Source organism: Fulmarus glacialis, unplaced genomic scaffold (assembly GCF_000690835.1).
Source record: "Fulmarus glacialis isolate BGI_N327 unplaced genomic scaffold, ASM69083v1 scaffold27327, whole genome shotgun sequence".
Lineage (NCBI taxonomy): Eukaryota > Metazoa > Chordata > Aves > Procellariiformes > Procellariidae > Fulmarus > Fulmarus glacialis.
In genome coordinates, this window is record NW_009225517.1 from 1 (window position 1) to 20839 (window position 20839).

The 20839-nt window shown below is 45.8% G+C and overlaps 1 protein-coding gene across 1 annotated transcript; it reads left to right on the forward strand.

The window, feature by feature from the left end:
* The first annotated feature begins 10829 nt into the window (after positions 1 to 10829).
* Positions 10830 to 18452, forward strand: LOC104080208 (E3 ubiquitin-protein ligase ZFP91-like). The gene is given in 10 exon segments (XM_009582517.1): positions 10830 to 11039; positions 11292 to 11328; positions 11835 to 11924; positions 12284 to 12406; positions 14700 to 14750; positions 15262 to 15340; positions 15713 to 15776; positions 15779 to 15808; positions 16300 to 16399; positions 16776 to 18452. Coding segments are annotated over 8 exon segments (1032 nt in total). The 5' UTR covers positions 10830 to 11039; positions 11292 to 11328; positions 11835 to 11850; the 3' UTR covers positions 17287 to 18452.
* Positions 18453 to 20839: the final 2387 nt, after the last annotated feature.

Consider the following 20839-nt stretch of genomic DNA (forward strand, 5'->3'; position numbering starts at 1 on the left):
CCCCGCGCCTCCGCCTCTTTGTTCTGGGCTGAGCTGGGGCCGGCCACGGGCCGGCCCCACCGGTCCCTTCACAGGAAAGGCAGCGTCCCGAGTGCTGCCTGCCCTCGGCCGCCCTGCCGATTGCAGCAGGCGTGCCTTCGGTTGTAAGTGAAACCCTAAGTGCCTCCTGTGTGAGCCGCCTGCTGCGCAGCGTACTCGGGGATAGCTGCTGCCTTCCTCGGTGCTCCTTGGTCCCCAGCTTGTTTTGGCTCCGTATGCCAAAAATCTCAGCAAAGGAGGTGGCGGGATTTGTTTTTCCCGTGAGGACATGACTGCAGCTCACTGCTGCTTTATTTCTGGAGTAGGAAACTAGCCACGTGCACATGTATGCTTGGAGCATTTGGTAATGTAGCTGATCTGCCTTGTTCTAACGACAAAGTCACTCTGATTTAGACGTAACTATTACGGGCAAGACTGGGCTTTTGCTGATATATTATTATAGTTCACCTAAGCTTTCTCCCGATGAAATAATCCGTGTTAGTATACGGGCTTGAAACCAGCGATTTGAGAACAAGGTAATGGGTCTGTCCACAGTTGGGAATTAGGGCTCGTTCACTATATCATTCAGTTTCTTGTTTCTGCCACCATGCCATAGAAGCTGTCTCTTATGCTTGCCTTTTGTATTTTTTCAGGTGCACAGATAAAGCAGCTGGTAAAGGTAAGAGCTGAATTACTCACTCCTACTGTTGTATTCCATCCAGAAAGTCAGGGCTTTCCCACGAAGGTAGCCAAACATCTGTTGGATCTTCCTTTTAAAGAATGTTTTGTTGCTTGATGACATGCAGTTTCTTTCCAAGGTCTCTCTCGAGATTGTGGAACTGCGATAAGCTGCTGATGATGTTCGCGTGTGCCCAATATGCAAAAACTTATTCTTCCAAATAACTGCTATGGTATTGCTTTGCTGTCAGAAGTTGAGACCACACTGCACTGCAGTTTGACAGTTCGTGTTACACAGTCGTCGCAAGTAGCTGGCAAAACCTGGGCTTGCATCTGTTCTGCTGCTGTCACAAATACAGGTGTAGGTCCTCAGGAGACATATGAAAGACATGTGGAAATAAGAGTATTCAAATACTTACACTTGGCCTTTTCTAGCTTTGGTGGATGGTGAATTTTTTATGCTTATGTCTTCAGGGATGAAAGAGAAAAGTTTTGAAGGGGAGAGAGTAGTTTAACGGGTCTAATCAAGAAGGCCCCAACTGTGAGGAGCTGCGAGCAGGAGCAGAACTTTTGTTCTTCTAGTGCGAACTATGCGAACTCTGTGCATCTATTTAACGGCTTGTACAAAAAAAATGTTAGAGGGCTTTGCTCCTTACCCAGTGAAACAGTTCAAGTAGAAGGCTTTGTGTAGTATTGGTTTTGATCTGGCCCTAGAGAATTGTCATAGAATGAAATAGTGAGGAAAGAAGGTCATGCACCCGTGCAAATGAATTCACCTTTCTGCTGGAGCTGTTCAGTTCTTGTTTGCAAGCATTTGTGTCTTGAAGGCTGCCTTTATTCTTGTAATTCTCCAACTCTTTAACTTTGTTCTTACAAGTCTGTAGCTTTATTCCATTTGGGTGTTGATATCCATCACAGTTCTAGCTGGCCAGGTGTATTTTTGCAGACTAAAGCAGAATTAACCGATGTGTGTTTAGCACAGACCCCACTTGTGTGCATTTACCTCTTACTGCATAAAGGGTGGGCAGAGTGTTGGAAGAGCTTCAGCCTTTTAGGTCAAACCAAAGTTGCTGAAATGTGTAAAAAGGCATGGCATTGTCACTTAATATGCACATAGTGTTAACGTCACATTTTAATGGTGACTCTCAGTGTTTTGGATACCCTTAAGCAGAAATATTTACGTGGTAGTGGTGGAAAACAGGCAGAATAGTTCCATTTTTACCCCAGTTTCTTGGGACGTGCTTGGAAATGGCAAATGTCAGTCTGAAATTTCCCAAATTTGGTGGCTGTCTGCGCTCTAGCCGTTTTAGATTTTGACTTTGGGCTCTGAGAGATTCAGCTGTCCTTGAATGCGAGAGTGGAAAAAGTATTTATTAAATTTCTTGGGCTCTTTTTTATGATTAGACTTGCAGCCAAAATGGATGGCATGAACTTTTGCATGGAAATTGGCACTGAGAAGTGATGACTACTTCTAGTCCAAGGGAAATCTGCCTTGGTGATTTCTTTTTTGTTTGTTCGTTTCTTGTTTGTTTTTTAATCTTTAAAAACCTAGAAGTGAGAAAGCTGCACTTCTGTGTCCCAGCTGCACACCGGATGAAGTCCTTGGTGCACGCTTGTGCTTATTGGGGAAGACATGGAAACAGACTGAATGAAGTGTCTTCCTCAGACAGATCATGCACTATGCAGGAGAGAAGCTTCCCTGCCGCTCCCCCCTTTTTGGCCTTTAGCATAAAATGTTTGAAGAAGCCTAATCAGGTGTAAGCAAACTGCAGCTTTCCTTGCACAGCAGGGTTTTTGGTAGCTAAGAGTCCTCCTCAATTCTGGAAGGTAAAATACCATTCATCCTTTCACCCCTGGGTGGAGCTGGGTTGAGGAAGAAATCCAGTAAAACTGCTGAGTGGTTCTGGTGAAGGCTTTGAATTTGGTGCTAGCATTTACTGGCGTGAGTACTATAAAATACTAAATCTAGTTTAGAATATTAAATTTGCATGAGCTCAGCCATAACTGTTAGCCTCTGTATACAGGGCAAATGGCCTGTGGAAGTGAGCTGTACCTGGTGACATGTCCTGTATATCTATTGGACAAATGAAAAGATTGCTGCACCAAAGTTTGCTCAGTAAGTTTTGTTGCTTTATGTTTGGGATTATATTTTGAAGTAAAATCACCAGTGTTGCTGTTGGTAAAGAAAGCTTAGCGTTGATGGGTGCGATCACAGCTAAATTTGTGCTATCGATTACAACCGAGATGCTCTAACAGTGGAAGTGTCTCGCCAAGTTTTACGTTCTTCTGTATAGTGCCATGGGATCAGAGGGCTTTTCTGCTCGTTGACTTGGGAGCGCAGGCACAAAGGTCTGACTGTGCAGGTCTGATGGGAAGATTACGGGAAGGTTAAAGTCAAAGGTATGTATTGTGTCAGAATTAGCATGCGATTGTTACCATACTAGTGTGCATGAAGGCAGTTGCAAAGTCAGCCATACCAATTGTATTTCCTATCTCTGCTTAGTCATGCAATTGCAATATTTCTCTAATGTGTTTCTGTAGAAATATTAGTTACATAAGTAGAACATTTAATCTCAGCTTATAAATTAATTCATGTAGCTAGAGTCAGACTGTGTAGTATAATTCACATTTGACTTCCCACGACGCTGTGTATTCTTGTGGAAATAATTTCCATTTTAGTTAGGCCTGAATAATTTTAATTATTGGAATATAGATTTAGTGAATACACTTCATGTCCTTGCATCACTGAATTGAAAATCACAGTCGCTTACTGTGACTCTTAAAGTCATTTTAGCAGTCAAACAAAACCTGCTTCTCCTATTTAATTTTACACCCAAACCAGTTTCTGACTCTATCCACCTTTTTGTATGATTTTTACCTCTTTTTTAACCACTTTTAAGAGTTTGAATGAAATCTTTCAGTCAACTACAGTTGAAAAAATGGGCTGTGTAGCTATTCTGGAGGGAGTTGTTGGAGTAATGGGTGAATATAAAGATGCCAGGTTTGTGCTTAGTGGTAGAGCCCCTGCCTTACTGTGTTCCCAAAACACATATCCTTTGTCTTCAGGGTTTTAGAGCTGCAGGTTGCAAGAAGATTACTTCTCCCACAGTAAGAAGAAAGAGGGTGGGGTTGAAAGCATTTGTACAAACGTAATATGCCATGAATGAACACTCATATTACTGAATCTCCGTGTCTAATGTTGCTCTGCTTGTGTCATGCAGCTGAAACGTACTCAATGTGGACCCCTGTTTATGCAAGTTATTTTGCTTGCATGTTTTCATCTTGCAACTTTACATTGGTATTGATGCTTTTTTTGCAACAAGAATGAGATCCAGTGTGATTCTTTAAGTGCACGTAGGTATGCAGCTGTATAGTAGTGCTGTTAAAAGGTGGAAAGAAGAGGTTGTTGGAGAGGTAAAACAGGGCCACATGAACCCTTTATTTACTTAAAGCTGTGATCAAAAGAGATGTAGTGCCCTGTGCATGGAGAGTCACCTCCTTGGAAGTCTGTTCTCAAATCAAAGTTGTTTTGCACAGCATGAGCTAGAGAATGATGCCAGCAGTATTTACATACTTCTTTAGCACGTGGTTATAGAAACTGTGCGTTAGAAAGGGAGTCGTGTGGAATAGTTTTGGTAGATGTTCACACATGTGGAGAACCATCTTGGTGATTTGTTCCATGATTTTTTTTTTTCCCCCTGATCTTTCTGTATGAGGCTACTATAATACACTTTGTGGGTGGCTGGTATTGCAGCCATTCTCCTACCACCGTGTCTTTCAAACTGCGATTTGAAGGCTCAGGGGAGAGAGGAGGTCAGAAAGCCATTTCTTCAAGGACTGTGAAAGGAAATGAGTGGGAAATACAAGCTTGCTTTGTAGCAGTCCACTTTTAACTGCTAGAAAAAATGTAAGGTTCCACAGATTAAAAGAAGATGGAAAACTTTAAGACTCTAGTTGTACAAAATGGTTTTGTAGCATAGATAACTTGCATTATATCTCATTATTTGTATTCTTAAAGTTTCGTGCTTCTTTGGTAGTGAAGCTTTCCCTTCTGCTTTCCCTTAAGACTTTGTCAATGTTTTGAGAGCAAAATGTCATTACTTAAAATCAAATCTTATAAAAATGTGCTGAATTTAAATAACTCAGGTTGCCCGAACCTACTTTGACTCCTACAAGGATTTTCCTGTGTCCCTTATGCATAATTTCACAGCTCTTTGGCGGGGGCGGGGGGTGTGTGTGTGTGTGATTTTGATAGAGGTTTATGCTAGGATTTTTTTCCCAAGTTTCATTTTTGTCTGTGCCATTATAAAATTAATGTTCAGTGCCTTATCTGTTATATGGTTACTATGTTAAATCTAAGTCGCAGTCTGAGATGTATCTGTGTTGTGGTGCATTTGTTTTCATAATAGTTGTTTTGTAACTTAATAATTCACAGTTTATTTTCCTTTCGCTTAATTGTACATGGGTATTTTCTGAAAGCATCTACTTTGCAGGGCTAGTAAGATGCTTTCAAATGCTTTATAAATCAAAGTTTAGAAAATTTCTTGTTAGTAATCAATAAACTGTTAATTTGTAACAGTTGAAAGTTTCATTTTTCTATACATCAAGGATAGATAAAGTGGCATGGATACCTGTTACTGTTGTGATGTCAAAAAAAGAGAGGAATCTATTACTGCAGCAAGCTTACCTCTGAGCTGCAGGCTGAAAGGGCATTGGTAGATAAAAGCTTGAACATCTGAACAAGTGTGGCTGGTAAAAGTAGATGTGGAGTACCAAACAGCTGCCAGTTCTGAGAGTAATTGAGTAGATTTTCAAGCTGCCAGTATAGCAGGACTGGTTGCATAGCAGTGCACCAGTTATAAAAGGCTGGTTTATGCCAAGTCTACAAGTTGTGCTCTAAGCAGCAGAAGCAAGAAGCTCTGCTTCCAGGGGGGTTCCATCCTTTGTCCCCAGTGAAACCTGAGGACAGCAGTATCTCCCAGCAGTGCTGCTGACTTTGCAAAATGGCATCTGTACTAGTGTTACTTCTGCACACCTTTCCTGTGGGGAATGGTAATTTGGGTCTCTGTTCTCTGGCTACCTGCTTATTTTTCCCAAAATACAGAGCAACATGGCCACTGCATCCGCAGGTTATTAGGGGAACAGGGGTAGAAGCAGAGCGGTGGACAGACACAGCATGATCATGCAAGTCCTGTGATGAAGGAACTACTACTTCTTATTCAGGAAGTAAATGCAGTTGGTTTGGACTTTCCCTTTCTGCTCTTTGCAATGAGTAATTGATATGTGCCTGGGACTTTGTTTTCCTTCAGTGCGTGGAAGGAAGGTCGGGGAGGTGTTGGCTGTGGGATATGTGTATTTAGTGCTCAGGCCCTTGTTGGCTTGCTGTCAGTTACCCAGACACGCTCTTAACACTTGCTGCATCCAGTGATGTAAAAAAGAAGCAGTAAGCACCCTGTCTTGGAACAGTCTCCTATAAAAAAAATGCTGCGGGGCTGGGGAGTGATGCAGCTGCAGATAAGCAAGAAACAAAGCATGAGAAAGTGTGAGTGCCAGTCTCCGTGGCTTCCTCTGAGTATCCTGCCTGCAAAGTGGATTTATGATACAGGGAGGAATTGAGACTCGTAAGGATGAATTTATCCCCTGGTCTGGGAGGCAGTGGACAAACTTTGGCATATATCCCTTTTGTTTCAGTTCGTGGCAATGCTGGTATATGTAGGAAAATATGATAGAGATGCTTTCACTGATTTGGTAACCCTGTGTGCAGTGCTCCAGGGGCAGAATTAGAGTGTGAATGAGAATATATTTCTGCTGAACGTCTGAAATGGGAATCTGTGCTGACTAGCATGGTGAGTAAAGATGGAGCGTTACTGGGGTAAGCTCTGTTAAGAAGCTTGTGTTTTGGTTGTCTAAACAATTGTAACGGAGCTACAACTTTGTAGCTAGTTTCTTCCCAGGTTTCCTTTTCTTGCCCCTTCTCCCAGAGACTGGTGTTTTCTTCACAAATTTTAAGATTAAAGGACGTTTGCCTCTTTGTGTACCATCACTCAAATTTATACATGTTTTCTGTCCTGGACACTGTTAAGTTTAAAGGCTGTTGGGAAGAATCAGCAGAATGGTGAAAAGTACCTCAGAATGAAAGCTGTTTATCATTAAGTGACTGACTTAAGAGAGAGTTCAAGGTAGGAAGAACCTCAGGAGCCAAAAGATCAAAAGGATTGGTAGGACTTTTGTGGATTTTCCCCATCTCTCTTGAATGACTTCCTGTAAGACGCAGGCATCCATGCAGTTCCCGAAACTAACTTCTGCAGTGGCTACGGGATGAGATGGATAATAATTAATGTCAGTATTGGAGAGTCGCGGGGGAGTGTGAGCGTGGGGCCATTTCTTGGCATGCTCATTTTGCCATGTCTCAGCTTCGGTTGCCCCCTCCATGAAATGTGATTTGGGCAAAAGACAGCAACCCTGGGTCTTAATCTGAGGTTGCATGTGCCAACTGGCCGGCAGACTCCGCCAAAGGAAGGCACGTAATTCATTTTCCAGCAGCTGATCTGAAAAGCAAATGCTCGGTGCTTCTTTTTGCTTTGCACTGAGGGTGCCTTGATACCTTTTGTGTCTCCTGTATTCTTTTGTCCTCCTGGAGCCTGAGTTCTTATGACCTGGTGTCCATCAGCACTGTTGACACTTGCCACGAAATAACAGGATGTTGGTCTGCAATCCATTTTCCGTGCGTCTTCTGGGAGGACAGGAACCTTCCAGAGAAATGGTGGCTAGCCAGAGCTAGTGGTGTGGACAAGTTTATGCAGTTTTAAATGCAGAATTGACTACAGCCTCTCTAATTTAAAATTTTCCTATGTTTCAGTGTCAAGAGATTCATGCAGCATCTTTTTTTGTTGGAAGAGCAGAGCCTGATTATCCGTAATAGCAATGTTTATTCCCTCTATCTTGTTTCTCTTGCTTCTTTGTGCCATTAGCCAAATCCTGCTAACTGAGGAATGTGGCTTTCTGTGTAGAGATATTTGTGAGAGGAGAGGGGTAATGCTGTGTTCATCCACAGGGCCTGGATTTAACCAGGCTAAGCGTGATACCCAAGACGGGACTGAAAATAACCGTAAGGTCCCTGTGTGGTCAATTGAGAGAGGTAGGTATCTCCTTCCACTGGTGATAAGGAGACACAAGGACAGCCATGTTCCTAACCTAAATGCAGATGTGAGTCCTATTACTTCCTGCCTAACATCAGAAGTTTGGGGAGGACACAATTAAAATTGCAACACCTCCAGTGGCAGGCTTGTGATTACCTCTAATGCCAGGTCAGGTGTGTTAGAAAGCAGCAGGAGGAGGAAGTGCTGCTTTTCTGTCTAAGCCAGTTGCTGCCTCTATTTAGTAGTTGGTGGGTTTTTCTTGTTTGGTTGTTGTTTTCTTGTTGTTTTGGTTTTTGAGAGGCAGGCTGGATTCATCAGAAAGCTGTTCTTGTGAAGGAAAAAGAAAATTTAGGTGTGGGAAAGATAAAATTTATTAAAAAATCTAGGACTTTTCTTTTGCAGTTTTAGATTTCAGGCAAAGCCTTGCTAAGTGCTGATTCCAGCTGCTAGTGCAGCTGAATGCTTTGCAGGTACAAGTTTCCTGGTGCAGCTCTGACCCTTGCATAGGGACCTGTGTCCCCTGTTGGGAAGGTCTAGAATGATAAGGATTTTCAACTCATAGCTCTATATTGCTTTACGAGTTCTACTGCAAAGTAAATATTTGATGCTTCTCCTAACTATGGGGTTTTTTCGGAGGTACGTAGGTATTCATAGCATGTAAAAATGCAATTAATATCTTAGACAAGCATGCTGAAGTAGAGGAAGAAGTAAAAAGGAGAAATCATGGGGAAAGGCTTATTAAACACCTTCACTTCAGAGGAAATGAAGCAAAATTGCTAGATGAGCGGTGTACTTTGTAGAAATGTATTCTCGGTGAGGTCTGTTTTAACTCCATAACACTAACCTTTAAAATACTAGCTCTTGCTAAGAAATAGCTGAATGCGTGATCTTCCAAGGGAGTAAACCTCTTTCAAGAGCAGCAGCGTGTGCTAACTCTGGTAGCATGGTAGCATTTGAGTGGGAAATTTCTAGAGAATGGTTTCAAGTGTCTTTGGGTTCGATTTAGCATTCAAAAAACGTGAGGATATTCACAATTAGGATTAAAAATGTAGAGCAGTCATAGTTTACCTTGAGATCTGCTAAACCAGGAAGCCAGAAAGAAGGCGTATTCATTCTCTGATGATGAAGTGAGCTTCATACATGCAAGACATAAGACTTGTTTGCAGCCCTTCAATACAATACAGGGAGCTCATAAGGAAGATGGGGACAGACTTTTTAGTAGGGCCTGTAGCGATAGGACAAGGGGGAATGGTTTTAAACTAAAAGAGGGTAGATTCAAACTAGATATAAGGAAGAGATTTTTTACAATGGGGGTGGTGAAACACTGGAACAGGTTGCCCAGAGAGGTGGTAGATGCCCCGTCCCTGGAAACGTTCAAGATCAGGTTGGATGGGGCTCTGAGCGACCTGCTCTAGTTGAAGATGTCCCTGCCCACGGTTGGACTAGATGACCTTTAAAGGTCCTTTCTAACCCAAACCCAGCCTTGCTGGGCCCCTCTTCCAGTGCTTGACTGTCCTCTTGGGGGAAAAATGCTTTTCCTGTATCTAGTCAGACCTCCCTGTTTCAGTTGATGACCAGTGTGCACCTCCAGCAAGGAGGTTTGGGCTGCTTGATAACCTGCCTGTACATTGTAAGGCTGCTGTTGTGTCCCCCCAGGGTTTTCTGTTCTCCAGGCTGAACAAGCACGTTTCCCTCAGCTTCTTCTCACAGGTTGTGTGTTTCAGCCCCCAGCCGTCTTGGTCGTCTCCTCTGGACTTGCTCAAACATGTTGAGGACGTTCTTGTGGTGGGAGTCCAAAACCGGAGGGGGAATCTAAATGTGGTCTAACGAGTGCTCCTGTGAATGGCACCCAGGATGCTGTGGACCTCCCTTGCTGTCAGGGCACACTTCTGGCTCTTGAGGTGCAGTTTGCTCTTCACTGGGACTCCCAGTGTAGCAGACCTGCTCCCCAGCCAGTCCTTAGAGGACTGTCCCGTGGCTTTGCCAGCAGATGCTTGAAAAACTCCGGGCGTCTCAGTGGTACTGCTGACTGGTGCTTAGGCAGCAGAAACCCACCTGAAACTAGATAGCAGTGTAAATGTATTTGGGTAAAAAGGAGTGGATCAGAGCTTAGCCTAGAGCTTAGCCTGCAGCCTTAACCTGTGGAGCGCTGCAGGTGGCTTTGTGAACTAAAGCAGTGGCAAACCTGGAGTACTGAGCATAGCCAGCTACTTGGAATTAATTTCTTCAGCCCGTCATTAGTGAAATTTCAAAAGGCATTTGAGTTCATTAAGGCCCAGTGTCACAGCAAGCACCGAAGAGTGAGATCAAGTGAACTGTACTTGGGAATTTTAGTTTTTGAGGGATGAACTTGCTCACATAAACATTTTAGCCAGTTCTGTTATCTTGCCAAAATATATCTGGAGATCAGCAATCAGCCAAAAAGAAACTACCTGTAGAAGCTATAAATGAGTACAGAGACTTTAGACTAATAGCGCTTGTGATGCTTTTTGCTCTAGCATAAGACCTGAAACATCCAGCTCAGATTCCTCAGGGTTATTACCAGGTGTACAATTCTGATTAAATATGTGTTTGGGGGATTCTCCAAACAGGACTTTTAATGTGGTCCAATTTTGAAACTAGTCTTTCATAAAGCAGTTGCTGAGGTTTATGAGTGTCTATCCTGTAGTGCTTAGGGGAGATCAGAGGCAGCAAATAATCATCTTAGAAGCCTTTATAAGAGGGAAATGTAAGCTGTTTTTAAATATTTGTGTCTTTACTTCGAGGCAGTAGGAAATGTGATAGGAGTTTTAAATTAAGGCTTGCTGAAGTAAGGCCCTGGGGTATGTCCTGTCTGGCTTGGCAGAGCTACACTCCAAATCTTTGAGGTAGTAGTTTCCCCGTCAGAGTAGTTATGCTATTCAACATCATGCAACAGAGAGGAGTGTGAGTTAATGATGGGATTTATGCTTTTTATTATTATTAAAGAGATGGCAATGGATGTTTCAGATCCCAAAGAAGAGAAGGAAGAGGAGGAAGTTTCCAGTGTCCTCAGCCATGGCTCTCCTGTCAGCACAGCCAGGCCTAGCAGAAGCTGGCGCAGCAGCAGGTCAGCCACTGCAGCCCGCCAGCGTGACACTGAGAATTCACGTGCCTCCAGATCCAAGACTGGTTCCCTGCGGCTCGTCTGCAAGTCAGAGCCAAACACAGACCATCTTGAATACGGTATGTGGGAAGCCCTGGCATGAAAGAGCCTGGAGATAGTCAGGGCTTGGGAACCTTTGAAGGGATCCGGATGTGGGTGTAACTGTGTGAGCTGTATGCAGACTGTGGCTGGTACAGGCGTGGTGCTTCTTGGTCATGAGTACCTTCTGCCACCAGCACTCCTGGCACTGAATGTCGACGGAGGTATCTTGAGACAGATGAGCTCACTGCAGCGAACACAGATTGAAACCTAATGGTGACTTTTCCTTTCAGAGGTCACAGAAGAGCATCAGTCTCCAGCTGGAATCAGGTAGGAAACTCTTTATTTTGTGGTATTTCTTCCTGTGTAGTGTCTCAAGAAAGGAAAATAAGGGCCTGAGTTTTTTCCAAATAAATGCTTCTGTGAAGGGACCTATGGGGTAAATAGTAGCTCTGTTTTCATTCAGTCCTGGACCTTTGCGTTTTCAGTCGGGATTGAAGATGGACTGCAGACATCAGGAGATATTGTGGAGAAGTGGATAGTTAGATTTGATCTGGGCGTTTCATCTGGTAGCTTTATTCCTTTCAGAGCAGATGCTGTAGTTAGGTGTAGTTAGCAGATGCTGTAGTCCAAGAGGAGATTGATCTGCCTAGCCTGTCTGTTTTGGCTGTCATCATGCTCCTTAGTGCAAGCTGTTAGCTTTCCCCAGTCATGCTGGATGAGAAAGTGCTGTGTAATAGTGTCTTTCCCATCCTAGGGGATGATGCATGAATATTCTTGCAGTAGTGCTTAGGCTGTTGCTGCTAAAGTCCTCTGTTCTCCTTTTCTCCCAGCAGTGATGACGAGGAGGAGATGCTCATCAGTGAGGAAGAAGTTCCCTTCAAAGATGATCCAAGAGACGAAACCTACAAGCCCCATTTAGAGAAGTATATTGGATTATGTACTTACTGTGTTTTTAGACCCAAAAAAATTGTGACATCTTAGTTGAATGAGCTTAATACAACTCAAAGAACTTGTGCTAGTTGCTAAGGTGGAATGGCTCCCGTTGGACACAGTGTTTTCTAAATATTGCCTACAGCTATCGGGACTGTTCTTCTCTAACGGACTAAAGCCTTTAGAGCCCTGCTGGCTGCCAGGTTCTTCCTTAATCCTTGTTCATACTTCTGCTTAGAAGTGGGACTTGGTAAACAGACCTGAACTTCGATCCAGTTTTTGCTTAAATCTCTGTAAAAAGCAGACAACGGGAGGAGTATTGGAATAATATGTTGTATTTGTGTCTTTGTAGGGAAGCACCAAAGCAAAGGAGAAAAGCTAGCAAGGGGAAGGAGGAAAAAGAGAAACAGAAAGAGATTAAAGTAGAAGTGAAAGAAGAGAGTGAGTTTCAGGAAGATGAAGAACCACCAAGGAAGTGAGTAAAACTGCAGTTATATGTAGCAGTGTGTATTGTATATTTTGCATTCTTGCAAGTGTACAACAGTGTTTTGTTGTTGGCTTCCCCCCTCCTCCTCTGGGCCTGAAAGCTAATAGGGCAGAACCTTTTGTTCAGATAGAAGTCCTGCTTCCTAGTATCTTGTGCATGTTTGGCAAGGAAAAATAAAAAAGTTGGTATTTTCATTTAGTTTAAGTGGAGGGGTTTTTCTCCATATTGTGGTTTAGTCAGCCTACCTGGATATGGCCACACAGTGTGAAATACTTCAGAGCATTCTTAAAATTGGTTTCTTTTGTGATGTCTGAAGTGGATTAGACTGTATTAGAAAGCCAGTCTGAGAAGGCAACATCTCTTCTGTTATGTGCCTAGAGAGAGACACGGGAATACTTTGTATGTGTCGTGTGGTAAGTGTCCTCTTTGTATGTTTGGGACTAACATACCAGAGCTCAGGAAAAACTGCTGTGTTCTCCCTCGTTTTGGAGAAATAAAAGAACAGACTTTTGCTACCTAGTCAGTCACTAGTGCTTTGAGTGGAGACTCAAAACCTTCGGGTATGCTGTCACTCAACACTGAAGCTTTCCTTCTGGCAACTGAGGTAGATTGGATTTATGTGTCTGTGTCAAAGTTATTCTTTGGGATAGTGGAGGGGGAGGAAAAAGCAGGTTTTGTACTTTAGCTCCTCTATGAGCAATTGGAACAAATGGGGCTCCCTCTGCTGGTCTGTGGCATGGGGCTCTGCACACCTTCGTTTTAATTTCCCTTGCTGTTCTAAGCTGCTGCAGAGCTGATTTACATTGGAGAGGAGTAAGGATGCTGATATTTTGAGGACTTTTTTTTTCTGTTAGAGATGGCTTTCTGAGGCTTGTGGTTGTGTTGTTTGGATCAGACGCTACTTTTGTGCATAATAAAACCTGTGCCTCTTCTGAAGGCTTGGCTTGAATGCTGAGTTCAGCGTGTTACTGGCATGGTCTTGCTATCAGTAAAGATGTCTCAGTACAGTCTAGAAAAGACTTCCATCAATCTACTGTAAGTGTCTCTGCAGCAATATGATCAAGCAGGCACGATGTTCTGGGCAGAGCTATTGCTTGAGAGGGTGCATTTTACATGTAAGCATAGGTCTGCTCAAATGGAGCATAGAATTTTGTCTTGACAGGTGTATAAGCTGCTATAGTTAATTCAGAGGACTGTAAAATAGCTGCTAGATCATTAATCCTGTTCTTCCTAGTCATGTAGATTGATGTTTTTCATGTGGTATGAAACATTACCCAACAGAGCAGAGAAAATAGGGTGCACCATCAAATCTGGACTGTGTTGGCAAAATTAGATGTTTATAAAAAATGCATTAGGAAATGGGAGGGGTTTTGAGAGCAAACCACATGAAGCATTTATTCTCGAGAATGTTGCCTTCCTCTGAATCTGCCTCCAACTTGCACTCGATTGGTTTTTCTAGAGCTTGCAGTTAATGAGGCAATAGCTTGCTAACTGTCTGCAGCAGAAACTTACGAGAGCAGAATCTGGTGTGCTGGTGTGCAGCCTGGAAAGGGTTGAATTTAATTATAAGGTCGCAAGTTGTTTGGACAGTTGCAAGTTTAAAAGAAAAAATGTGAAGTGTGTCATGCCTGGTTGAGGGTTTTTTAAAATAGCCCTTCCTCACTCCATTGTGGCAGAAGAGTTGGTCATTTCTAACCGCAGCCTGTTGGGCTCTGGCTGTCTGATACCTGTTCACTGGTATCTGCACAGTTGTGAATGGTGGGCTGAGACATATTTGAGCTAGGCAACCATGTTCAAAAATGTGTTGTACGCTAAACCTAGTCATGCAGCTGCAGCCTGACTATGTTAGCAGAGGCAGGGTGATTTGAGGTCTGCCACATGCCATCGAATGTCATGCAGAAAAAAGTGTCACCCAGGTATCAGAAACATAGGGACCACCACTCCCCAGGGAGCGGTCTTCTGTGTGATGTGGCAGTTCTGCAGAATGCAGGGACAATTTGCCTGGAGGCCTGGTTACTTAACTTCTTTAGGGAACCTGCCCATCTATTATAAGACTGTTTCCTTAGAAACTCTTCAGATGTTTTGATCCAGAGCAGGTAGCTGACTTGCCAGAGCAGCTTGACTTGCCGGGTGCAGTGTTACTTTTCAGCCTAAAAGCATAGAAGAGTTCTGTAGTATTTCTTATAACATTTTCCTGCTTTATAGCGTACACTTAAAAAACTCTGCCCACTACCAATGTAAAGAAACTTCTTTCAATTCTGTTTCTGTAACCCTGTTACAGGAGGGGAAGGAGGAGAAAGGATGACAAGAGCCCAAGGCTGCCCAAGAGAAGGTAGGTGATCTCTCTACTCAGTTCTGTTCTGAAGACTTGCTTCCCTTGTGTCCTACATAGAGATGTTGATTGTCTCAAAGGCATCTCTCTTGCACAGTGTAGAAATATGCCTGAAAGGGGAAAAAAATAAAAATAGCAGCATGCCTTGACTTCCCTCCTTTCCTCCCCCCTTCTCCCTGTAGGTGTGGGTTTGATTTCTTCCAGCTGAACCAGGCCCCTGCGCCTTCCTCCCCCCCTTCTGAGTTAATCCCTAGCCTGGCATTGCCCAGTGATAAGGTTCTGGGAACTCTGTGTCTCCTGGGGTTTTCTCAGCTCTGCGGAGAACCCTCAAGTAGTGCTAGGAGTGGAGGGAACTCTTGGACACAGTCTCTATCAGCATAGCCCAAACAGGAATACTGAAGCAGTAATCCTTTGCTCTCACATGACTGAGCTGCATTCGCACTCATTTATCTTGCTGCTGCCCTGGCTTCAGATGCTAACCACTCTGCCCGTTTCCTTACTGACTTCTTAGGAAGAAGCCTCCGATACAGTACGTGCGCTGTGAGATGGAAGGCTGTGGCACAGTCTTGGCTCACCCACGTTACCTGCAGGTTGGTTGAAATTTTTCACTTCCTGAATGGCATGTGTGAGGGCCGGGAAGGGCCATTTGGAACAGGCAGCTAATCCTCCACTGGCACTGAAGCACTCCTTTCTAACGCTGTCTTTTTGGTAGACTTAATCAGTTGTGACTTAATCAGTTGTGGCCAGTGTGTCTCTGTATCTGTCCTGTTGCTAGATGTCCACATTCATTTGGCTTTCTTCTCTCAATGGAGATCAAAGCCTTTGTGTTCATGGTATAAGGGTGTCTTATCAGTGATTGGAGTCTGGTGGCCTGCTGAGGGGTGATCTGGGATCGATGTGTCTCAGCTCTTCTCTTAGCCCTGTAAAGAGAGAGTCTACAACCTTTCACTCTTCCTTTATAGCATCACATAAAGTACCAGCACTTGCTGAAGAAAAAATATGTGTGTCCTCATCCCTCCTGTGGTCGGAGCTCCTGCGGCATGCCAAACACCACACAGGTACAGGGAGGTGGGAAATAGATACAAACTCCTCTTCGGGTCAGTGAACAGAGGGGGGGCGGAAATGGAAAAGCCTCTAGGAGTTCTGGGGAGAGTGAAGCCAAGGCAGGTGGCACAGATACCAGCAGCAGCAGGGTATTATTTCCTTCTGGATTCCCATCTTTTAAGGAAATGAAAGAAATAGGCTATAGAGTTTTTAATTTGCCCCCCAGCAAGTATCACTCAGGGTTTCTGTAGAGGTATTATCCTAATTTGCTAGTCCTTCAGTATTGGTCAGAATGGATAATTAGCTCTTAGGAGAGTCTTAATCACGCCTTAATTCTCCAGATCAGCTGCTGTGGTGTATTGTGGGACACCTCGTCCTTTGCTATGCCTGCTGGCCTCCCTTCTAGTTCTGCTGCTTCTTGGGCAGCTTTACCTGCAACATGTGAGAGCTGGGAAAGGGAGCAGTTCTGCGGGAGAGTAATGCTCCAACTGGTGTTGCTTTTTAGATCAAAGGGATTACATCTGTGAGTACTGTGCCCGGGCATTTAAGAGTTCTCATAACTTGGCCGTGCACCGAATGATCCATACGGGCGAGAAGCCCTTGCAGTGAGTACCTCTGCTTGTCTCTTGCTCTCCTACTTTGAGGAACCCTTGGATACACCCGTTCTTGGACTGCTCCGAGAGCAGGGGCAGCTCTGAAGTAAGGGCTGGAACCTGTTCTCGGTGTCCCAGCTCTCTTTAAATGCACACCTGTAGGAGTGTTTGAGCTGCCACTTGTCTCACCTGCTCCTCGAGGCAGTGTCTCAGTAGAGATCTGAGGAACATAAGCCCTCTGCAAATAAAACTAGAAGAGCTGGAGCTATGGTGACATCCCATTTTAGTGAACCCTTGCTGTTTTCCTGGGCTGCCGCTTAGCTACTAATGTCCCCACAAGTGTGTGGGGATGTCCCTTTGTTGTAACCTCCCCCTTCTCCCCTCCCAGGTGTGAGATCTGTGGATTCACCTGCCGGCAGAAGGCTTCTCTCAACTGGCACATGAAGAAGCATGATGCGGACTCCTTCTACCAGTTCTCCTGCAACATTTGCGGCAAGAAATTTGAGAAGAAGGACAGTGTCGTGGCCCACAAAGCCAAAAGCCACCCCGAAGTGCTTATTGCTGAAGCACTGGCTGCCAATGCGGGTGCCCTGATCACCAGCACCGACATCCTGGGCACTAATCCTGAGGCCATTGCGCCGCCCACCGATGGCCAGGGCCTCCCCCTTCTTCCTGACCCCCTGGGAAGTGCTGCCCCAGCAGATTGCCTGCTGCTGACCCCTGACGGGATGCCGAAGACATACTGTGGTGGGGCAGAGCGAGTGAGCCTGGTGGCTGACGGCAAGCTGTTTGTGGGCAGTGGCAGCAGTACAAACGCAGAGGGGCTGGTCATGAACACAGAGATCCTGGGAGCCACCACGGAGGTGCTCATCGAAGATTCAGACTCCACTGGACCCTAGTGGGCAGGGAGCACGTGGGTGCTGGGACAGTTTGGACTCTGTATTTAAAAGGAGGAAGGCAAAAAAAAGGAGACACTTACTGAAAGAGAGAAAAGTTAAACAAAACTTACAATACTAGTAAATAACCGAAGGGTCTGCTCCCCTCCAGCGTGGATCACAGCACATCCTCTTTCTCCCAACCACTTCTCTCTCTCCCACTGCTCCTTTGTAGAAAGGGTCACATGCTGCCATTACCAGAGCAAGTTGGACTGAGCGACAGATTTCTCCAAGGGAAGGGGGACTACTGAAACCCTTCGCTCTACCCCAAAGCAGATGCCTTTCTGGCTCCTTGATGTGGCCCCACTTGTAAACTAGAAAGCATTTGATGTGCTCTGGACAAGTTTCTTAGGACTCCCTCTCGCCCCTGGTCCCAACTTCTATGCATCGCTGCACTCTGGTCCTTGCAGTCTCATTCTTCCTCCCGGGGCTGGGAGTTTGGCTTGGCACTTTAGGCCCCCTCAGCAGGGTGAGCTGTGAAACAGCGCACGTCCCTCTCCCCACCGCGCTCCTCTGCTCCAGCTCTGGCAGGAAGTCGAGGGAACGCCCTGGCTTATAGATCATGTTTGCTTGGAGAGGCCCGGGGGCTACGGGAGCCCTGCGTGGGAGAGGCAAGGAGGAGCATCCCAGTTTGACGACAGTAATTTGCACTTTGAACATGTTTCGTTTTTGTGTTGTGGTAACAAGATTCCTTATTTATTGATTAAAAAAGGGTCGGTATTTTTTAGTTATGTTCTTTGGGGGTGGGGGTGGAGGGGGTTCAGGCTATTTCCCAGTAGGCTCCTTCGCACTAGCGAGCTGCAGGGAGCACGTCGTGCCATCGTAACAGCAGCTGGGAGAGCTGAGATGAAGGCAGCATTCTGGAGTCAGATGTCTCTCGCAGCTTTTCCAGAGTAGAGGGAGAACCCCTGGAGAAGAGCGTGTTTGCAGTGGGAGTCTCTGCAGCAGCGTTTTAGCAGGAGGATGAGGTGAGTGATGGAACAGCTCGCTGTTGTCTCCCTCCCTCCCAGGTCGGGGTGAGCTCCTTGCATTAAATGCTCTTTTTGCCTCCCCCTTGCTCCCTGGCCTTTCAGGGAAGAATATCATTACCCAGGAACTTGTTCTCGTGACTTAGGACAGTTGTGAGCTGCTTGCTGCTGGGGGATGTTGTGCTCCTCATCCAACTCTGCCTCTCCTTTCCCGGTCTAGACAAAGATACAGAAGCAGGGACTGGATATGGTTATTCCAGGCTTGTTTATCCAAGGCAATAGACTGATGCGGGACTAAGGGGCTGTCAGCTTCTCTCCCTGCCCCCATTTTGCGGGGAGGGTGTTGTACCGCCGTGTTCTCAAAGCTTCTGTCTTCTGCACAAACACCCCTGCTTTCCATGAAATGTGGCGGTTCAAGTGTTGCCTGTCGGTGTAGGTAGGACAGCTCTGAGCCCTTGGAAAAGTTTACATAGGATATGATGTGTCTGCTATGGAGACTTGGATCTTTTTGCTCTTACCTGAAACTTTGTGTGGAGACTCAGTGGCCTTGAATTCATAGTGGTTTTGGAAGAGTAACTGGAAGTAATTTTGGAAGAATAACCTGGGCTTTTTGTTTGTTTGCTTGGTTTTTTGGTTGGGTTTATGTGGTTGGGAGCAGAGCTGAAGTATCTTGTCCAGCACAAGATCAGCTAAATTGTCTGTAGCACACAGCAACTAGGCAAAATCGGGTACCTGGGGTCTGGAGAATGGCATTAAAACATGGAATTTAATTGGAAACTTTTTACAGGAAACTGACTCTGAACACCCACTCTGTCCCCTGTGCTGCCTGGAAATCCATCTGTGGCCCAAGCCTGACAGCTTTTATTGGACCATTTGTCCTGATTTGCCCCCTCCCTTCCTCCCTTACGCTGGTATCTTTGTCAGAGCAAGTTGAAAAGCTTCTGGTGTTGGGGTGGTTTGTGGCTGAACAGTTTGCAATCCTGGTGTCTTGTGCCCTGGGTGTGGGCATCCCACATTCTTGCACGGTGACAGCAGCGTGTCTCCCATGCCTGAAGGACATGCGTCCAGCCACAAGCCTCTCCTGGAGACAAGGATGAAAGCCCAGCGTACCTGAACACAGGTCTCCTGGGACAGTGCGTGTCAGGTCCGCGGTGGTATGGTGTTAAACTAAACCAATTTCTTCAGTTGGGATGATCCAATTTCTTGCTTGGATCAAATTATTGTGATTTCCCAGCAGGAAGCTTTCGGGTGGCCAGCTGGTCCCCTCCCCTTGCAAACTAAAGAGAAGCAGCACAATGAGATGTGTTCAGACCTAACTCTGATGGTTTCACCCCCCAGCAGTGCAGGTCTTCTGTCCGGGGAGACTTGGGGCTGGCTGAGCCACGTTGTGTGGTGCAGGTCGGCCACCTCATCCTCACGCTTGCTGCAGACCATGCTGCTGGAGCTGCTTTTCGTGCCCTGCCCCTGTGCCCCGTGAGAGGTACGGAGCAGGCAGAGCCTTGCACAGAACACTAAACAGAGAGCTTGGGGTTTTGTTTTCTGAGGGATGGCATTAAAATGCTTTTGGGTCAAGGGCTTGCTCACCTCTGGTGACGGAACGTTTGGCTGGGAGGTGAGGGAGGCTGCCTCGTCCTGTGTCTGCCCCAACAGCCCCGAGCGGAGCAAAGAGTTTGCCGGCGGCCGCATTTCTGGGACGCAGAATCGAGCAGCTCATTTGCCTCCCGGCCCGGACACCTCTGATCCCTGCCACTCCCCACCTTGTCCTTCCATGCACACCTCTCGTAGCTCTCCTTTTTCTTTTTCTGGTCTTGGCCAGTTGCCTGTCTGTCCTCTAACCACAGCCTGCTAACCCCTGATGCAGGAGAGACTGGTGTAGCTCCCTTCCCACTCCCGTTTGAAACCCTAAAACTGACACAGCCCTCCTGCAGCTCCTCTTCCCCTTGATGTCTCTCCTTCACTCGCATGCAGTTTGCTTAAATAAATTATTGTAGTAGTTTGCAATAAACTTTTTTGTATTTTTTTTTTCCCTGTATTTATTTTTTTTTCTCCTCCTGGGGAGGGAAGGGAAGGGACGCAGGGCCCTTTGCCTGCTCTCGGCACTCTGGAGAGCTTGTGGGTGCTGTGCCCGGCGTGGGCAGTGGCATGCGGACAGGGGCCTCCCTCCAGGGGCCCTGGAGTGCAGGGTTTGGGCCGGCGGCTGTGCCAGCTGGAACTGGGGGGCTCCCGGAACTCGGCAGCGCTTTCTGCAGTAGCCACCAGGTGGCAACGACTCTGTTGGATTGGCCACCAGCCCTGGGGGGCTGGGGCAGTCCCCCAGGCAGGCTGGAGCAGGGCTCAGTGTACTGTGATACTAAAAGGAGACTGCTTTTCAACTCCTGTTTTTTTCTCTTAATCTGGGTCATGCATAACCAAAATAAACGTACTGAGGAAAAACCTAACCAACCAAAAGGGCTGTTTGTGTCTTGGTGCATGCAGCTCACCTCTGGTGGGTGGCTGGTGTTGCCCTGGGGTGGGCTGGGACCTCCTCCCCTGTCTGCAGCTCCGCTTTG